The 19,095-nt window shown below is 36.4% G+C and overlaps 1 protein-coding gene across 2 annotated transcripts in view; it reads left to right on the top strand.

Annotated features, from left to right (window-relative positions):
• The window catches only part of USPL1 (ubiquitin specific peptidase like 1), a 36,720-nt gene extending 18,111 nt beyond the window's left edge, over positions 1–18,609 (top strand). For both annotated transcript variants that reach the window (XM_027835159.1, XM_027835158.1), the window contains exons 6-9: positions 3,559–3,688; positions 7,436–7,561; positions 14,347–14,507; positions 16,438–18,609. In XM_027835159.1, coding sequence (XP_027690960.1) covers positions 3,559–3,688; positions 7,436–7,561; positions 14,347–14,507; positions 16,438–18,380 — 2,360 coding nt within the window. In that variant the 3' untranslated portion in view covers positions 18,381–18,609. The remainder of the gene's footprint in view (positions 1–3,558; positions 3,689–7,435; positions 7,562–14,346; positions 14,508–16,437) is intronic.
• The last annotated feature ends 486 nt before the right edge of the window (positions 18,610–19,095 follow it).

Here is a 19,095-nt window from a genome sequence, read left to right as displayed (position 1 = left end):
CTATCTGTCTGTACATATAATTTTTTTCCTCCCAACTACCCTAATACTGACAAAGGTCTCATGAGTTACAAATATCATCTTTCCATGCAGGAATGTAAACAGTTCACCCTTAATAAGTCTCTTATGATTTCTCTTTCCTGTTTATCTCTTCATACTTCTCTTGAGTCTTGTATTTGAAAGTCAAATTTTCTATTCAGCTCTGGTCTTTTCATCAAGAATGCTTGAAAGTCCTCTATTTCACTGAATGTCAATTTTTCCCCTGCAGGATTATACTCAGTTTTGCTGGGTAGGTGATTCTTGGTTGTAATCCTGTCTCCTTTGCCTTTCAGAATATCATGTTCCATGCCCTTCGGTCCCTTAATGTAGAAGCTGCTAAATCTTGTGTTTCCACAATTGTGTTTCCACAGTACTAGAATTTTTTTTTCTGGCTGTTTGCAATATTTTCTCCTTGACCTGGAATTTGGCTACAATATTCCTAGGAGTTTTCCTTTGAGGATCTTTTTCAGGAGGTGATCAGTGGATTCTTTCAATTTCTCTTTAGCCCTCTGGTTCTACAATATCTGGGCAGTTTTCCTTGATAATTTATTGAAAGATGATGTCTAGGCCCTTTTTTTGATCATGGCTTTCAGATAGGCCAGTAATTTTTAAATAATCCCTCCTGGATCTGTTTCCCAGGTCAGTTGTTTTTCCAGTGAGGTATTTCACATTATCTGCTATCATTCTTTTGGTTTTGTTTTAGAATGTCTTGATTACTCGTAAAGTCACTAGCTTCCAATTGCTCCATTCTAATTTTTTTTGGTTGTTTTTTTGTTTGTTTGTTTCTCTTTAGGCAGTTGGGGTTAAGTGACTTGCCCAGGGTCACACAGCTAGTAAGTGCCAAGTGTTTGGTCTGAGGCAAGATTTGAACTCAGGTCTTCCTGACTTCAGGGCCGGTGCTCTATCCACTGTGCCACCTAGCTGCCCCTTCCATTCTAATTTTTAAGGAAGTATTTTCTTCAGTGAACTTTTGGACTTCCTTTTCCATTTGACCAATTCTGCTTTTTAAGGCATTCTTCTCATTGGCTTCTTAGAACTGTTTTGCCATTTGAGTTAGGCTATTTTTTAAGGTGTTATTTTCTTCAGTATTTTTTTTTTTTGGTCTCCTTTAGCAAGCTGTTGACTTGTTTTTCATGATTTTCTTGCATCACTGTCATTTCTATCCTCAGTTTTTCCTCTACTCCTACTTGTTTCTCAGAATCCTTTTTGAGCTCTTCCATGGCCTGGGACCAATTCATATTTTTCTTGGATGCTTTGGATGTAGGAGCTTTGACTTTGTTGTCTTCTTTTGGTCACATGTTTTGATCTTTTTTGTCACCAAAGAAAGATTCTATGGTCTTTTTTTGTGAAGTTTGCTCATGATCCCAGCCAGTTACTTGATTTTATAAACTCTTTGTTAAGGTAGGGGTTTGCTTCCAGTGTGGAGAATGTACTGTCCCAAGTTTTGGGGGTTTTGTGCAGCTGTTTTCAGATACTTGTAGGGATCTATAAATTTTCAGTTCTTACAAGGTGGTATGATCAAGGGCGAGGTGTTTACTCCTTTCCTGGCCTGTACTCTGATCTGTGAGTGACCACAAGCACTCTTTTCTGCCTTGGAACTGTAAGAAGGATTTCCTCTCCACTGCCACTACAAGCTCTACCACACCAGTGCTCCTCCTTGCCCCAGGACTGCCACACGGAACTGTGACCCAGATCCAAGCATGGGCAAAGCAAGAGAATCCTGCACCAGCAGAGAGATTGCTGCAGTGCCCCTCTGATCATCCACTTGATTCTCCCTGTCTGTGGGCTGAGCTCTGGAAGCAGCTGCCGCCTTGGGTTTTGTGCGGGACTGGGGCTGGGACCAAGCCTCTCTCTCACTGCAGTCACAGACTTTTCCTGTTGGTGTTTGTGGGTTGAGAAGTCTGGAAACCGCCACAGCTGCCGGTGATTCAGTCCTCTCGAGGCCTGGTCTTTGCTTGTGTGTTCACGCTGAACTGTGTTTCTTTCCCAGTCCAGTGCGATATACTTTTCCAATCAACCATCCAGGTTGTCTTAGGCTGGAAATTTGTTTCACTCTATCTTTTTGTGCCTTCTGATCCTCTAGAATTTGTTTAGAGCCATTTTTTTTTACAGGTATTTGGAGGGGTTTGGGGGAGAGCTCAAGCAGGTTACTCTCAGATTAATCTGAAAGCTCAAGTCTGACTATGTCACCCCTACTCAATAAACTGTAATGATTCCCTATCACCTCTAGGATTAAATATAAAATCTTTCTTTGGTATTCAAACCCTTTTCTAATCTGCCCTTTCTTCCCCCCTCTCCCACCCAATCTTTCCAAGCTTCTCTCACTGTCTGCCTCATGACACTCCATCTCCAAACTGCAGGCGTTTTCACTGTATGTCCCCCTTGCCTGGAATTCTCTCCCTCCATCTCTACTTTGTGGCTTTTTTCATGACCCTGCTAAAATCCCACTTTCTACACAGAGCTTTACCTGATCTCCTTCAATGCTTGTGCTTTGCCTCTTTGGATTATTCAATGTATCTTTTATATGTCTTGTTACATAGTTGTTTGCATGTTGTATCCCCCATGACAGCTTGAGAACTGAGTATAAAACAGAAATTGAAAGCTTTTCCCCTAGTTGGCCTGTTTACTGGTTATAAAACTTGGAAGCCAGCATTTATACACACACACACACACACACACACGTGTATAGGTGCAGCAAAACTCCCCCACATCAGTGGAATCTGATAGTCTATGCAATGTTCCACACAGGTGCATTTTCTCCACTTTTCTTCAGGGCCAAACCTGATAATTACAATTAGTTTTCTTTTAAAGATAGTAACTATATTTAATGATCTTTATGAGCACCAAAAATTCTTGAAATTAATTCTTCTGAGGAAGAATTAGACTTTAGCCAGGGTGACTAGGAGTCAAGAGAGAGATTCAACTCCTTGTTCTGCCATTAACCAACTGTGTAGCCTTGGGCATGTTATTTAACAACTCTGAACTTCAGTACATGAAATAAGGAGTAAAAACACTAGAATATATTTAAGATCCCTTCTAGTTCTTAAATTCCAGGATTCTTTTTCACAAGTTATTTTATTTCAAGATCTATAGCTAAAATAATTTCTAGCAAAACAACTAAACTCATCAGTAATAGTCTTGGATCAAACCTGGCTCCTAATCTCCTAGGCTTTCCTTGATTCATCAGAGAAAAATATTTCCTTTCTCTTGCTTTCCGTTCTACCCCAACCCCCTCCTTTTTCTAGTCCCCGTACCTGATTTAATAACCCTTTTAAAATAAGTTGTCACAATAGTCTTCCACTGGGGAGGAAGAAAAGAGATGGTAAATTTTGGAACCTTTAACCAAGAAATTGTGGGAGTAGGGGAATTACTTTTTTTTCCTCACTCTAAAATTAGATGTGCAACCGTTATTTAGTAAGATGACAGTTATATTAGTAAATAAAATAAGACTAATGTTCTTGAATGCTTCTTGATTGTGTTTAAAAACCTGCCCTCTAAAAGCACTTTTTTTTCTTTTTGAAGGTAATATGGAAAGTCCTGTGTTTGCATTTCCCTTGCTTCTGCAAATGGAACCTCTCATTGAAACGCTCTTCATGTCATCTTTTTCTTGGAACTTTGAGTGTTTTCAGTGTGGAAACAAATATCAACAGAGGTTAGATATTTTTATTGAAATTATTTTTAAAAGTATTATAGCTTTGTAAATATATCAGGCACACAAAATTTGAATAGTCTGTGCTTGTATAGTACTACTCTTATTCCCAGACACTTAAGGCACAGTTTCTTAGTCTTACAGTTACACAGTTATTCAGATTTGTGTGCTTGTGTCTTTAAATCTGGTCTCTGGAAATTAGAAAATCAAGGGATACCCTAAGTTTTTTTGGGGGGAGGGGGGTAGGGATAGGGTGGTTTAGGACTAGGTTGGTAAATGTTTAGAAAGGGAAACGTAGAATATCCAGTACTTATAGTCTCCCTGAGTTTTCTGCTCAGTAAAAATTAATGAGAATCCTTAGAAACACACACACTTGGTTGTTTCACTTTTGCTTAGGACAAACCCATTTTATAATAAGAATTGACATTTACTTAGCACTTTAAGTCTGCAAAGACTTTTATGTACATTATCTCATTTGAGTATCATGACAGGTAGGCCCCTCTAGTTATTACTACAGGTGTTATTATCCCCGTAATGAGATGAGGTAATGAAGGCCCAGAGAAGTTGACTGACTTCCCCATGCAGCAGTAGGTGTGGGAGTTTTCCTAACTCCACCACTACGCTATGAGGTCTCTAATTACCCATTACTGCCTCTGAGAGGAGGGAAATCAATTTCAGGGTCATAGGATTTGACAGATAATCTCAAAGAATAGTTACTTCTATTTTCTCATTCCTTCCCTCAGTCCCATGGAAGACTTACCATCCACCATGGCCATCTTCTTTTCTTTCTCCTGACAGAAGTGGTAAACTGATCTTTGAGCTGCCCCAGCTTTGAAACCCCTCGGTGAGATGGTCACGTTGTAACCCTGAGTCTGGCACCTGGGGGTGAGGTTGGGAAAAGGCAATTCCATCATTTTTGAACCCTAGAAAATCACCACGAACATCTTTTTACCTATTTAACTGGGATTGGGAAAAGAAAAGATTCAACTAGTATTATTCCTGTGCCTTCTCCCTTTCTGGAAGGAGAGAGAAGTTGATGAACGATTTGGAAGTATAAAGTTAGGAACCATCCTCTTCTTTTTGCTATCCAGACAATGTTGTATGATACAAGGAGGAGTAGACTTGGATTCACAAGGTCTGAGTTCTTCTTCTGACCTGTGTGACCTTGGGGCAAATTACTTAAACCCTATCTGTAAAACGAAAGGTTTAGATAGAGTGACCTCTTAAGGGTCTAGTTTTAATATATTCAGATTACAAGTGAAAACTATCTTTTCTTTGATCCTTATGTCCATTAATAAAATAGAAAATGTTGATCTTGGGTATATTAGTGGAAAAATTTTTGAGGAGAGAAGTTAGATTTGACTTTTTCATTATCTAATTTTTCTGGCAGCTGTTTTAGGTACAAACAAAGCTAGGAAATAGTTTGTTTACCTTCTTTTATTGATGAAAAAATCAAGAACAGGCTGTAGCTGTGAAGTTGTAAACTGAAGTTGTGGGCAAACATAACTCCCAAAGTGGCTAAACAGTTCGAGGAAAAATAAAAATATCACTAACATATAGGACTGAGATTACTTTGTTTAAACAAGCATATAAAATTATCTCTCTAAGTACCTTGGCATTCAGTCAACAGCCTTGAGACTGTTTTCTGTTTGAAGGTAGTTTGATTTAAAATCACAGTGATGGTTATTTTATACTATGGCATTTATATGATCATTTTTTTAAAATCCAAAATCTATTAATTTATTTATTTTTAGTTTTCAGCATTCACTTCCATAAGATTTTGAGTCCTAAATTTCCTCTCCCTCCCTCTCCACCCCACTCCCAAGATGGCATGCAATCTGATACAAACTATACATATACATTCATATTAAACATATTTTCACATTAGTTATGTTGTAAAGAAGAATTAGAAGCAGTGGGAGAAACCTCAAGAAAAAAGTAACAAAAAAAAGAGAGAGAGCAAATAGTAAGCTTTGATCTGCATTCAGACTCCATAGTTTTTTTTCTGGATATGGATAGCATTTTCCGTTGTGAGTCTTTTGGCATTGTCTTAGATACTTGCTATATGATCATTTAAACTGACCCCCTTATTACTAAAAACTTGAGAGACTTTTGTAACAGAAGATATCACTGAGACTCATTTTTCTATAAAAGTCTTCTATGGTATCCACCTAGATTTGATGCCAAATTAATTTGCTTCTTTTCCCCCTCCTCCTTCTACTTTTTTTTTAGGAGTAAAACTAACATGAGAAAGGAAAAAAGGCAAAGGGTCAAAAAGCTAAAAGTGAAATTAGCAGGTCATCAGACTTTTCTTAGCATATTTGTTACAGCTAAAAGCTGAACTAGCTAATGTCTGCTATAAGGAAAAAAACAGCATGCACATTCATTTACTTACTATTTCTGTTGAATATTCTATTTTCAACATTAATTCTCTAAATTAAGTTTTACTTAGGAACCACTAGTACATCAGAGAGAAATAGCTGACACTTAGATGTGAAATGCAAAAAAAGAAAACCATATTTTATCAATTTGCCTTCAGAATTTAGAGTAAGAGAACCATAATTAATATATTTGCACATTTCTCTTGCTCAAGACATCTATTGTGATCTTTATAACTTACATTTTAAAAACAATCAAACATATCTTTCTATGCTTTCTCTAGAGTTTTCTCTTTTCAGTATTTTAGATTTAGCATATTTATGATACTTGATCATTGTTAATCATTGTTATAAGTTAAACCCAAGTTTCTAAGGTGGATTTTTTTTTTAAAGACTCAAGTCTTTCAGTGTTCTGGACCTGGAGTCAGAAAGACTTGAATTTACTAATTAGCTGTGTGCCCTGGGCAAATCACCTGATCGCTGTCTGCCTCACTTTCCTCAACTGTAAAATGAGGGTCAATCCTAACAGCATCTACCTTCCAGGACAGTCTGAAGGTCAGATGAGATAATAATTGTAAAATGCTTAGCATAGTGCCTGGCACATAGTAGATGCTTAAGAAATGCTTGTTCCTCCCTTGTTCCCTATTGCAGTAATATATCAAACAACATACAGTTTAAAAAAATGTGTTTTTCAGAGGCTGTTAATGTATATTCTTTTGATTAGGTTTAATTTTTTAAAATTCCATGTAGCTTTGCCTAATGAAATTCTCAATAACACGTTCTTTTATTATAAAAATGTGACCAAGGAAATGGAACTACTTATATATTTTTACTAATACATAATTTCAACTAATTTTTTCTTCTTAAATGCTAGCTATATTTTTTCTTTCAAAAATTTTGTCCTTTTCCACTTCTGACAAGTGCTAATTCACCCCTCCTTAGTCAGCCTGGCTGCTCCCTGCTCTTTGGAGCTCACTTTCAGTGCAGAATTTAGTTTGGATACCTTGACTGATTTAACCCCCTACAGCTCAGAACTCTAGAGCCCAAGAGATATTCTAGCTTCAGCTTCCCTCAGTAGCAGGGATTACAGGCATGTGTTGCCAACCTGACTAATTTTAATTTTTAAATTATTAAAAGCTGTTATATTTAAAGCTAATGTGAACACAGACATATTTACTATGTTTATGATTGACTAAAGATTTTAGTCATTTTGAAAAAAGTCAAAGTCCTTTGTCTTTTTTTTTTAAAGCAGTTTTGAACTTTCTTTTTTATTTGGTATAGTTTTGAACTTTCAAAAATGAATTAAACTCACAAATAAAATAATAGCAACCGTCTAATGAGCACAACAATGTATATATCTCCTTTTATCCAGGTGTTCAAAGAATCTGGTAACCTTCACAAACATAATACCTGAGTGGCATCCACTTGATGCTGTCCATTTTGGTCCATGTAACAATTGTAAAAGTAAATTACAAAGAAGAAGAATGGTCTTGGAAAAGTAAGTTCAGTTTTCTTCAAATTTCTAGTATAAATGTATATAGATGTAGGTATTTTAAAATGTAAAGGGTTAAACAACCCATAAACATGAAGATACAATTTATCATTATAAAATTTTGTTTTAATTGATAGAATTTCAATATTGTCATATAGGGTAAAGTATGGTTTGTAATGATCATTGAAGGAGGCTCGACCTGACAGGACCTCTTATGTATTTTGCACATAAGCAGCTTCTCAGAGCATTTGGTGGGGAGGGAGCAGCTGAAGTGGGATAGAATGCCAAGGATGGGGAACCTGCAGCCTTGAGACCACAGTTTCCCCACCCTTGGAGTAGACCTTCACAAATCCTACTTATAATCAGGTGACTTCCCTAGTTTGTGTCAGCTGGCAGCAAGAGGAAGGAATTAGCACCAGTGATACCTAGTTTGGGCTCCTGTTTGACAAATCTTCCTTAAGGGGAACTAGAACCAATATGATACTGTATATGTCCAATAAAAATCCTAATGCAGTAGGTTTAATTTTGAAACTGGAACTTTTACATTTGTGTTTTGCTATTAAAGTGGATCTTTGATAAAGTAGATCTTCTTAAAGTGCTTAGGCTGTTTTATAACTTTTAGTAACCAGATTTGTAAATATGATAGATAAAATTATAATTGTCAGTTAAAGACTAAATCATTGTAGGTTTTAGCAGTATTAAAAACTGTACAAATATTTTAATACAGTTTCAAAGTAATGCTCCCCTATGATATATTTCTCAAGCCTCTTAGTTCTTCTAGCTTCTCTTTTACTGTCTTCTACCTGTGCTCCTTGATAAAGGCATTTCTCAAGTCCCTTCTCTCATCTCTTTGTGTCCTTTTCCTTAGTTATCTCTTCTATTTCTGTAGCTTTAGCTATAACTAAATGCTGGTCTCCAACCCTTATCTTTCTCTTTCAACTTGCAGTTTCCAATTGCCCACTCTTATCCTAAGTTCTGACATGTATCTGCCAGGATATCCTGCTGGCCTCTCCAGTGCAGCATCTCTAAAATTGGATTCATTGTCCTTTCTTCTTCATTATCTTCAGTTCCTACCTCTTCTTCACTGTTTTAGTGACCAAATACTGTCAAATTTATCTTTATAACACCTCTGCCATCTATTCACTCCTCTTCATGTCTATTGCCACCATTTCAATGAGTTCAGGGCCTCATTACCTCTCACCTGGGCTATAACAGTAGCTTCCTAACTATCAGTCTATGCTACACATTAGTGCACTTAATTAATCTTCTTAATATGTTGATATAATAATATTCTTCTACCCAAAAATCTTCAATGGCTCCCAGTTACTTGGCATTCAAAGCCTTCCATAATCTGACTTTAATCTGTTTTTGCAGCATCATTTCCATACCACTTACTTCACATACTTCAACCAAAGAAAACAGTCTCTCAAACATAACCTGCCTACTTCCATGACTTTGTGTAAATCATATGCTTAACATTTTCTTATCCCTCATCTGCTTGTGGAAATCCTGTTCAGATTTCGAGATCCATCTCAGATGCCGTCTCCTTCATGAATACTTCCCTTATTCCTGCTGCTCAGCTAAAAATGAGCTCTTGCTTATCAACTCAAATGCTACCTGTTTGTACCTCTCTTGTGCTCTAACATTCTAGTTTGCATTATAGTTATCTGTGAGAACATGTCACCTCCTCTACTAAATTTTAAATATCTTGAGGGCATGGACTATGTATGCCTCATTTATCTTTCTATCTCTTTTAGTGCCTATCATATTCTTATTTTGCTTATGATAAGTAAATGTGGATTAACTCAGTGAATGAATTGACATGCTGAATATTTCATTTTTAAAAGAACATCATTATTAAATTAAATTAGCAAGAATTTGGTCATGTCATTGGCCTACCTCTGCTAATTTGCTTTCTGAGGAAAATCTCAGTTATGACTTAGCCCTCATTGGTTATTTGTGGACAGTGTTCTGTTATTTTCATGGACTCTGTTGAAATGTTCCCCACATACTAGTCAGAGTTGTCTTACCCATCTCCTGGATAAGTGGTTATCACTTACAAAATAGGTTTCTTTTAAATATTCAGTTAAAAGGTAGATTTCCGTTTAGAATGGTTAATATTTTCATAAGTTTTCAGTCTTGTTTTCTGAAAATGTGGAAAGTATACTCACAGCTAATAAGGATTTCATTTATGCTAAGCATAATACACAAGTTACCATCTCACCTATAATTGCCATTTTTTATGGAAAGATCTGAAACAGGAAAACATTGTTCTTACTTTTGCAGCATATTAAATTTATCTTTAAATGCCATTTATAGCTTATTTTCATCAAATCTTATATTCTTAGGTATTGGTTTAAAATTTTAAAAGGAGTTTATAAAAACCTTGTGTAATCAATAGTGAATTTTTGAATTTTTTTAAATGACAAGTTACTTGTCTAGAACATTGAACAATTGTGCCTTGAATATGCTTTGAATCATTAGCGTCGCACATGGTGGCTACTCTGCTGTGGGAAGGAGTCTGGTGACATTATCTTGGGAAGCAGTTGAACTCAACATAAAATTATGGAACAAGTTAGGATTGCTACCTAAAAAACTGGGCTAACATCTTAAGATAGTAGACTTGGATAGATGTAGGCCTTGAAATCCCATCCTTTCTCTCAAGACAAACAATGTCCATTCCGTTAATACCATCTTCCCACAGATGTTCTAGGGTTGAGCTAGTCTCCCTTCCCATCTCTCAGTCCTAGACCCTAAACAGTTCTGGATGACACGCTTGAGGAAGGATGTTGACAAATTGGAGCATGGAATGGTGAGGGGAGCTCAAGCCTAAGCTCTACAGGGGTAGAATGTGAAAGAGACATTAGACTTGATTTCAACCTCAGAGAGGCTGTGGGGAAAAAAACAACTAGCCCTTAGAGTGGAAGTAAGTTCTTGTGCACGTCAGGTCTTCAGACAAAGGCAGTTTGGTAGGAGGGGATGGTTGGTTGTTTGGGTTAGAGGGACTCGTGGAGCCCATTTCTGGAATTCTGTGATCACTGAGCCTCAGGGACATCAGCTGTGCATGTCCTGAACTATGAGAAGAGTTGAATTGTAGGGAATAGCACCCAGGGGACTAAAGAAAAGAAAAGGTGAAAAGGAGTCAGTGTGAGGAGAAAGCCTCTGCCTGTGGAGAAAAGTAGTGCCACTCAAGCTTGCATAGAAACACTGGAATTCAGTTTTGCTTTACTTTACCTCACCTTAGGCACTAACACTTAGGGTTACTACTTAGCACCAAGAGGCTAAGTACCAAAAACAGTCACTTTAAATTTAAAATCTAGAAAATGGGTATCGTTAAAATCTGCCTTCTGCTTTAGCTGGAGAATAAAATCATTTCCTAGAATAGAAATTATTTCCTTGTTGCCTTTTGCCTGGACTTTTATGTTAGCTTCCTAATTTGTCACTTGACATCAAGTTTCTACTCTCTGCAGCCCATGTTCCACAAAAGATGTGTCTGATTTTCATAGTGTGAAGGTCTGACTGCTCTCTAAACTCTCTTGTTTAACATTTATCCAACCAATTTTCCCCGTTTGTTATACATTAGTTTCACACGCTATGGTCCAGCCCAACTGGCCTTATTGCTCTGCCTTAAAACATGATAGTCTGTCTCCCGTCTCTGTGCCTTTGCAGAGGCTAGAATGTACTTCTGGACTTGTGCCTCTTAGAATTTTTATTTCTTTCAAAGCTCGACTTAAATACCCCCTCCTCAATGAGGCCTTACCTGATCCACTTATTTTGTATTTATGTATGTGTACATGTTGTCTCCTTTATTAAAATATAAGCTCCTTTAGGGCAGGGACTGTTTAATTTTTGTCTTCATATTTCTAGTACTCAGCACAGTGCCTGGTACATAGAAGGCATTTAATAAATGCTTACTGATTGACACATCTCCTATTTCCTAAGCTTATTTTCTATACAATGTCCAACCCAAGTTGTTAAAGTTTAAAAACTGGAAAAAATTAAAATGACTTCAGGTTTTCCTACAAACTATTTCTTTGTATTTAATGGAATTTACTTACTTCATTGGTTAAAATAAGTTGAGAAAAGAATGTTTTCAGATGTTAAGCTGATACAGACCAGTTATTATTTTTATGAATGAAGAACAAAGGATTTAAAAGAAGTTTCATCATTCAGCCTGCAGGTAGCTTCATATAGTCAGCAGTAGGGTATGGTGTGACTCTTTTGGTACATAGTGAGACACATCAACAGAAGTGAAACATAGTGAGAAGTGGAGAGTTAGGGGCTAAAGGCTTGGAAAGAAATACATCTTTAATATTATAATTGGAAAAAAATAGGGGAAATAGGATCTAATATCTAGGATTTTGCTGTATAGGCAAATTTTTAGGAATATATTCTATATATTGAGGGGCATTTGTAATTTGAAGATTTGATTGCTTTCCAGCTGAATGTGTAATTAGGAGTAATTCATAATAATTATGTGATTAATCTGAAATGTTAAGAAATACTATGAAGTCCATTTCAGCTGAACATCTTGAGACACTGAGTTTTGGCAGCTTTTGAAAAATTAGTAGAAGGGACACTTACACTTGACAGTTTTCTTAAAGGCTGAAAAAGGATTCATTTCATTCATACTTAATTCAGGACCCAGCTTAAGGCTGATTTAACGATAATCTATAGATGAGACAAATTATTCTTTTTTTAGCAGTACTGGAGATAGAATTTTGGAATTGCTATGAACTTTAGTTCCCAAGAAATTATTTCAATGGTTTTTTTTCCTCCATTCTTTTGTTTTTGCAAGTTGAATTCTTCCTCCAAGTATAATTTTACAGAATTTCAGGTTTGGAAGGGATCATAGGCCATTTAGTCTGATCAGTACCTAAACAAAAATCCCTGCTATACCATACTCAACAAGTGGTCATCAAGCCTCCAGTACCTCCCTAGACAGCCCATTCCACTTTGGGTTAGCTCTGATTGTTAGGAGCTATCCAGAGCCTTTCACAATCTCTCTCTCCCAACTGGCCTCACTTTCCTCCTTTCAGTAATGACAGTCTTGTTAACAAGTTCAGCTTCACATTATCTTCCTTCCTTGAATCCTGTACCCCTTGTTCTGTTGCCCTTCATTCCTTTCCAAAACTCATTCCTGGATTACTTCATCCCTCTTCTTCACATCACCTCGTGTGCTGCTGACTGCCACTGTATTCCATGCCTTGCTATCATACAATTAAACCATCACAACACAGCCATACTAATTTGCAGTCACGTCACCTTGGGAAACAGTATTGCTGAAATTATGTTATTATTGTAATTGTCAAACATCAAATCTAGATTTACTACTAATCGGGGTTAAGTGACTTGCCCAGGGTCACACAGCTAGTAAGTGTCAAGTGTCTAAGGCCAGATTTGAACTCAGGTCCTTCTGACTCCAAGGCCAGAGCTTTATTCACTGCGCCGCGTAGCTGCCCCTAGATTTACTTCTTTATGTTGCTTCTAGTTGTGCCTTAGTTCTGGCCAAGCAGAAATCTAATCCCTCTTCCAAGTGACAATTCTTCAGACATCTAAATGTCCTCACCTCTGTTATCCTGATTGGCCTTTTTTGGGTAGCTCATCAATAGCCTTGCTAAAATGTTGTTCCTAGACCTGAATGCAATATTCTGAATGAGACTAAGAAGTCCCTTGTTTAGTCATTTTCAGTCAGGTCTGGCTCTTTGTGACCTCATTTGGGGTTTTCTTGACAGAGATACTGGGGTGGTTTGCCATTTCCTTCTCGAGTTCATTTTACAGATGAGGAAACTGAGGCAGACAGGGTTAAGTGACTTACCCAGGATCACACAGCTAATAAGTCTCTGAAGCAGATTTGAACTCGGGAAGAGGAGTCTAGGAAGACTCCAGACCTGGCACTCTATCCACTGTGGCACCTAGGTGCCCTTGACCTGGATAGTATTCTTCCCTTATTGCAGCATAAGATTATGTCAAATTGGCATATTTTAAAGAGGTTTTATTGATTTCTTTTTGTATCACCCTTCTTTTCCAAACTCTGCAAATGTCCTTTCTCCCTCGCCTCCAAGCACATAACAAAAACTGTTAAACAGAACCAGGTAGTACAGTGATCCATTGCATGACAATCTATCTGTATTATCCCCACTACTTTATGAGGACAAGGGATATATGTTTCATGATCTGTTCACCAAGACAAAGATTAGTAATAATAGGGGCTCGGGGTTTGACTTCCTTTTAGTATTTAGTATTCTTTTTCCTTTGTCATTGTTGATGTTGTTCTCCTAATTCTATTTACTTCACTCTGCCTCAGTTTATAACATTCTTCCCATTTTCACCGAATTCCTTATATTTTAAAATGATGATTCCTATTTTCTTAAACTACCAGTTAGAACAACTAATTTGGAGAAATCTCAGAGAATGGTGTTTGAGGGTCTGAGTTTGATTGTACAAGGTGGCTGTGGCTACTTAGAGATTTCCTTATAAGACATAATGGGTATATTTTGCAAAGCAATTTTTGCTTAATGGACTGTGATAGAACCTTATTGCATGATAGCTTCCAACTGTGAGTGATAACCCTTCTGAGGAAGGTTTTGTGTTACATACTTTTAAAAGAGTTCTTCAATTCTAATTAAGAAACACATCTGGAGGGTCTCAGAAAAAAAAATTACTGCTTCAGTGTGGTAGCAGTCAGCCCTGAAAATGAATTGTATGTGACTTGTTAGCTTCCGACTGCCTTTTGTATAACAAGACATATGGTATTATTTGTTTGACTTCTCTTTTCTGTTTCCCTCCAGAGTGTCTTCAGTATTTATGCTGCACTTTGTAGAAGGCTTGCCACGTAATGACTTGCAGTTCTATTCGTTTCACTTTGAAGGCTTTTTCTACCAAATAACTTGTGTGATTCAGTATCAAATGAATGAAAAACATTTTATAACTTGGATTTTGAATTCCGATGGTAAGTATTTCAACTTGATTTTTGTAATTCATGCTATTAAAAATGAAGTTTTAAAGTATTTGTCAAAATAGACAATAATAAGTATTCTTTTGATAATGCTGGCTGATTTGTATATGTAGTTAAGAATTCACATTATTAAGTTTGCAATCTTTTTTTATCCTTACCTTTAAATAGGAAAAGACTTTAATAATTTAGTTGTGTGTTTATTTATACATATAATACATGCATAGACATACATACATCCATTCCACATGTAAAGGAACAACCAGATAGGAGAATTTGTTCATTCCACCAAAGGTCTTAAATATAGAAATATAGCTAAAGAAAAATTCTGTTAACCTCTTTAACAAATTTTTGTTATGGTTTATCTGTTCTCAGATATAATTATTAAGCAAAGGGTTTCCGCTTGATTTAGACTAAGCTCATGAAAGTGCTAAGCCTGACTCCCAGAAGTGAAATTCAGATATTTGCCAGTGGCTGTATTCCATTCTCAATAAGCAATTTGTAGAGGAGGGTCTTCAACAAGCATTTATTTTCTTGGAAATGTTACTGATCTCTTTTATTTTTACATTGCCTAAATTTCTCTCAGAATCTCTCCTCCCCATCTCAGAGAGCTATCCCATATAAGAAAAGGCATTTTGACAGGAAAAAAAAAGTAGAAAGAGGAAGACAAAAAAAATTAATTGGTTTTGATCAATACATCAAAAAAAGTCTGGAAAATATATGCAGTGTTCCATACTTCAGGACCTCTCACCTCTGCAAAAGATTGGGGAAGGTGTCTTCTCATGCTTTCAATAAATGTTTATTAAGTGATTCCTATGTATGAGGCACTATGGGGCTCCAAAGACAAAAATCAAAAAATAGAACCTACCTTCCAGCAACTTAAATTTATGTTACTTGGTGAGTGCCACCATCGTCATCAACCTATTTACTGTTTCCTCATTGTCTCACTCTTTTCAGCAAGTTGTAGATGTGAAAGATTGAAAAAGAGATAGGGGAAAAAGGAAGGCAATGATTTCTTTATATTGCTCCAATGTTCACTCTATGATGTGGATTGCAGTCTACTTATTGAAATAACTCATAGGGAGCATAAAGGATCATATTTGTTGTTCAGTGCCTGTCCTTGAGCTTGGCTAATAAATAAGTCATTGGCTCTAGTCTTATTTCTTTCTATGCAAAAATGCTTTTTTGTTTGTCAGGAACATGGTATTTTCTTTTTATCTGCTGAATGGTAGAAGATAAAGAATCAAAAAAGAGTTCAGTAATCAAAGAGGTTAAAAGAATGAATTTGACTTGAGACACTTTCTGCCTCTAAGTATCAGCGACTTTGGATATAGACTATAGAGACTTTAAACAGCTTACAGTTAGTTACCTGAAAGAAACTGTTGAAATTCTACTAGAATTTTGTTATATTGAAAATGTCTTGAAACAAACAGGTTCTTTGTTATATTCTAACAGGATTTAAAAACTTAGCCATTTATATCTGTATGTTCATTCTTTTAGCTCAGTTAACCAAAAATTCTTTCTAACGGAATCATTTTTGAGACCTAATTTTGGGGGTGGTAATTTAATTTTAGGTATTTGCAATACTCATTTAATTCCTAATAATTCTTAATAGAACCCTTACAATATTGAAGGGGTAAGAGGTGGGGAGGAACAAGGCACAACTGAACTGCTCATGTAACTGCTCCAGTTCTTCAGAATTGATATGTAAGAACACTGCCTTTGTTATTAAAGGGAAGGACCTTCGGCATTTGTCTGAGACAGGTGCTGTCATAAAGATAGGCTCAGTGTTGTGAAGGATTATGCAGTAGTCAAATATAGAAGCAAAAGGGCAAAGAAGTAGTTACTTTGAGCTTAGGGAAGTAGTTTACACATACACAGACTGAGTAACCTTTGAGTGTTTAAATTGTTCACTTTATTTTTTCAGGAACTTGGCTAGAATGTGATGATTTAAAAGGATCATACTGTAAAAGACATCAGAGATTTGAAGTTCCTGCTTCAGAAATTCACATTGTTATCTGGGAAAGGAACATTTCCAAAACAGTAGATCAATCCAATGTAGAATTTCCAGTTAAAAAGACAGAAAGTTTCAGCCTCAGTGATTCTAAACCAGAATCTCTGGCTTTGTGTTCTGGTGGTGATGCTGCCACTGAAATGTTTTCAGCGTTTGATCAGGAGAATATTCTAAGTGCTCCAACTACCGATCCACAATATGTAGTAGCCACAGATCATGAGCACAGTTTACTTTCTGGTCTAGAAGATTTGGTAGATAATGATGTTATAACTTTAACACTCACAGAAATTCATGTTGATTCTGAGGGCAATCTAATTGAAAATCAGCCAGTGATAGAAGATCAGTCCGTGATAAGAGATAAGGCAGTTGCTGAAATGGACACTTTGCAAAAACAAGAATTAGTGTTAGCTTCTTCACAGTTAGCTCCATGTAGGGAAACACCTGTCCAACCTCAAATTCCGCCTACTAGTATCCTAATTCAGAATGCTAGTATTGATTTGAAATTGGATCAGCTGAATGCAGAAAATACTTCAGATACTATCTGCATGAATAACACAGTACATGTGACTACTCTTCCAGAAGGAGAGAAGCCATTACAAATTCAAGAGACAAAAGTTAATTTTTCTCCCATTGCCTTGGAGAAGGGTGCTATGTCAAATCCAGTCCTTTCATCAAAGGTTGAAAAACTTGTATCAAAACAAAGTGTCTTATCTCAAGTATCTAATTTGAAAACAGCAAATAGTATAGGAGATTCCCAAAGTGTAGTCCTGGGTTCAACACATAATTCTTCACAATCCCAGTCACAGAAAAAAAAGTTTGTAGGAAGTTGGGTAAAAGGATTACTAAACAAGGGAGTTTCTTTTATGCCATCTTGTGCCTCAGCTAATGAAAGAAAGGTCCGTTTGCAAAAGACAACTGACTTGAACTCTCTGGTTAAAAGGGCAAATAATTTTCGGGGCTTTAAACCTAAAGGTATAACAAATCAAACAAGTCCTCAAGCACCCAAGAAAACATCCAGTTCTGCATGCAACTCACTTCCAGTTCATAACTCTTTACCATCAAATATTAGTGCATCCTTAATACCTGATGAAGTTCAGGAGGGTACAAAGGTTTTGACTAAATCTTTGCATAAAAGTGTTCAGCCCCTCTCTGGTGGGATACCTCCTAAGCACAATTTTAATGGAAATGAAAATCACATCTCTTCAGGGACATATGAGAGTCAAACTCATAAACTTCGTCTAAAACTTCTTAAAAAACTTAAGGCAAAAAAGCAAAAACTGGCCACTCTTCAAGCTCTCCAAATAAATGGAAATCCTCCAAAGAAAAGTACAAAACCCTTGTCCCAGGATGCATCTCCAAATGAATGTGAATCACTGCAAGGCCTGTTAATGGAACTCCAGGATCATATCAATGCCACAGATAATAAACCTAAGGGTACCACACATTCCAGTATTTCCCTGTGTAATAGCCCAACTCATGAAGAATTTTTAGCAGAGTTACTGTCTTCTACTACAACTGTTGCCTCATCAGAACTCCCAAGGGATAGAGAAAATGATTGTGAGTATTTGGAGATGGTAGATAACCATAACATAATGCCAACATCTGGTGACTTTGTCAGTGGATTCTCTTCTGCATATCCTAGCAAAGACCATAATTATTATAGTCCTGTAAAACAAAGTCAGTATGAAGTTCAAGTGGACTCACTAACGAATAATTCTTGTGCTAAAACATTAAACTTGGAAAATCCCCTGAAGACGGACATTCTTGATGAATTTTTTTCCACTTCAGTATTAAGTTCTTCAGCAGATGACATAGAATATTTACCTCATTTTGATGACTATATGTTTGATAGTTGAATGTTTGTCAGTGTTTTTAGAATTTAATATTTGTATTATTGCTTTAGGAAAAATATTAAATTATGTTTTCAAATAAACTGCACGCTGGCTGTGCTCAAAATGTAAATCAGAAACCTGGTTTGTGAAATGTATTGTTTGTTTGAACAAAATGTAACATACTAACGTCCTTATTATTTCCCAGAAAGCACTTCTGATCTCTGAATTAAAATTATCAAAATTCTGTTTTAAACATTTGGGGGTTAATTTTTTATTTTGTGGAATTAATGTTTAGTTTCTACAATTTAGATAATTAGAAATACAGCTAATGGACAACTTTTTGATCTCTACTGTTTTAAAATGATAGATATTGATAATATGAATTTATAAATCCCAGGACTTTAAATAAAATGCATGACAGGGCTTATTAATGGACTTCATATGGGGATTCTGTGCTGAAAATGTAATTTTTTAAAAGGAGTCTTTGAATGGCATAGATGACAGTCAATAAATAATTGGAAACAAAATCATTGGTAGGAGCCAATATATATATATATCATGTTGGGCAGCTAGGTGGCGCAATGGAGAGAATTCTGGTACTGGAGTCAGGAGGACTCCTTTCTGATTTCAGATGTGGCCTCAGACACTAGCTGTGTGACCCTGGGCAAGTCACTTGATTGCCTCGGTTTCCTTATTTGTAAAATGAACTGGAGAAGGTAAACCAATCCAGTATCTTTGC

This window comes from Vombatus ursinus, unplaced genomic scaffold (assembly GCF_900497805.2).
Source record: "Vombatus ursinus unplaced genomic scaffold, bare-nosed wombat genome assembly UNPS02014813.1, whole genome shotgun sequence".
NCBI lineage: Eukaryota > Metazoa > Chordata > Mammalia > Diprotodontia > Vombatidae > Vombatus > Vombatus ursinus.
Note: the sequence above shows the minus strand (reverse complement) of the source record. Positions and strands in the feature narration are given on the sequence as shown.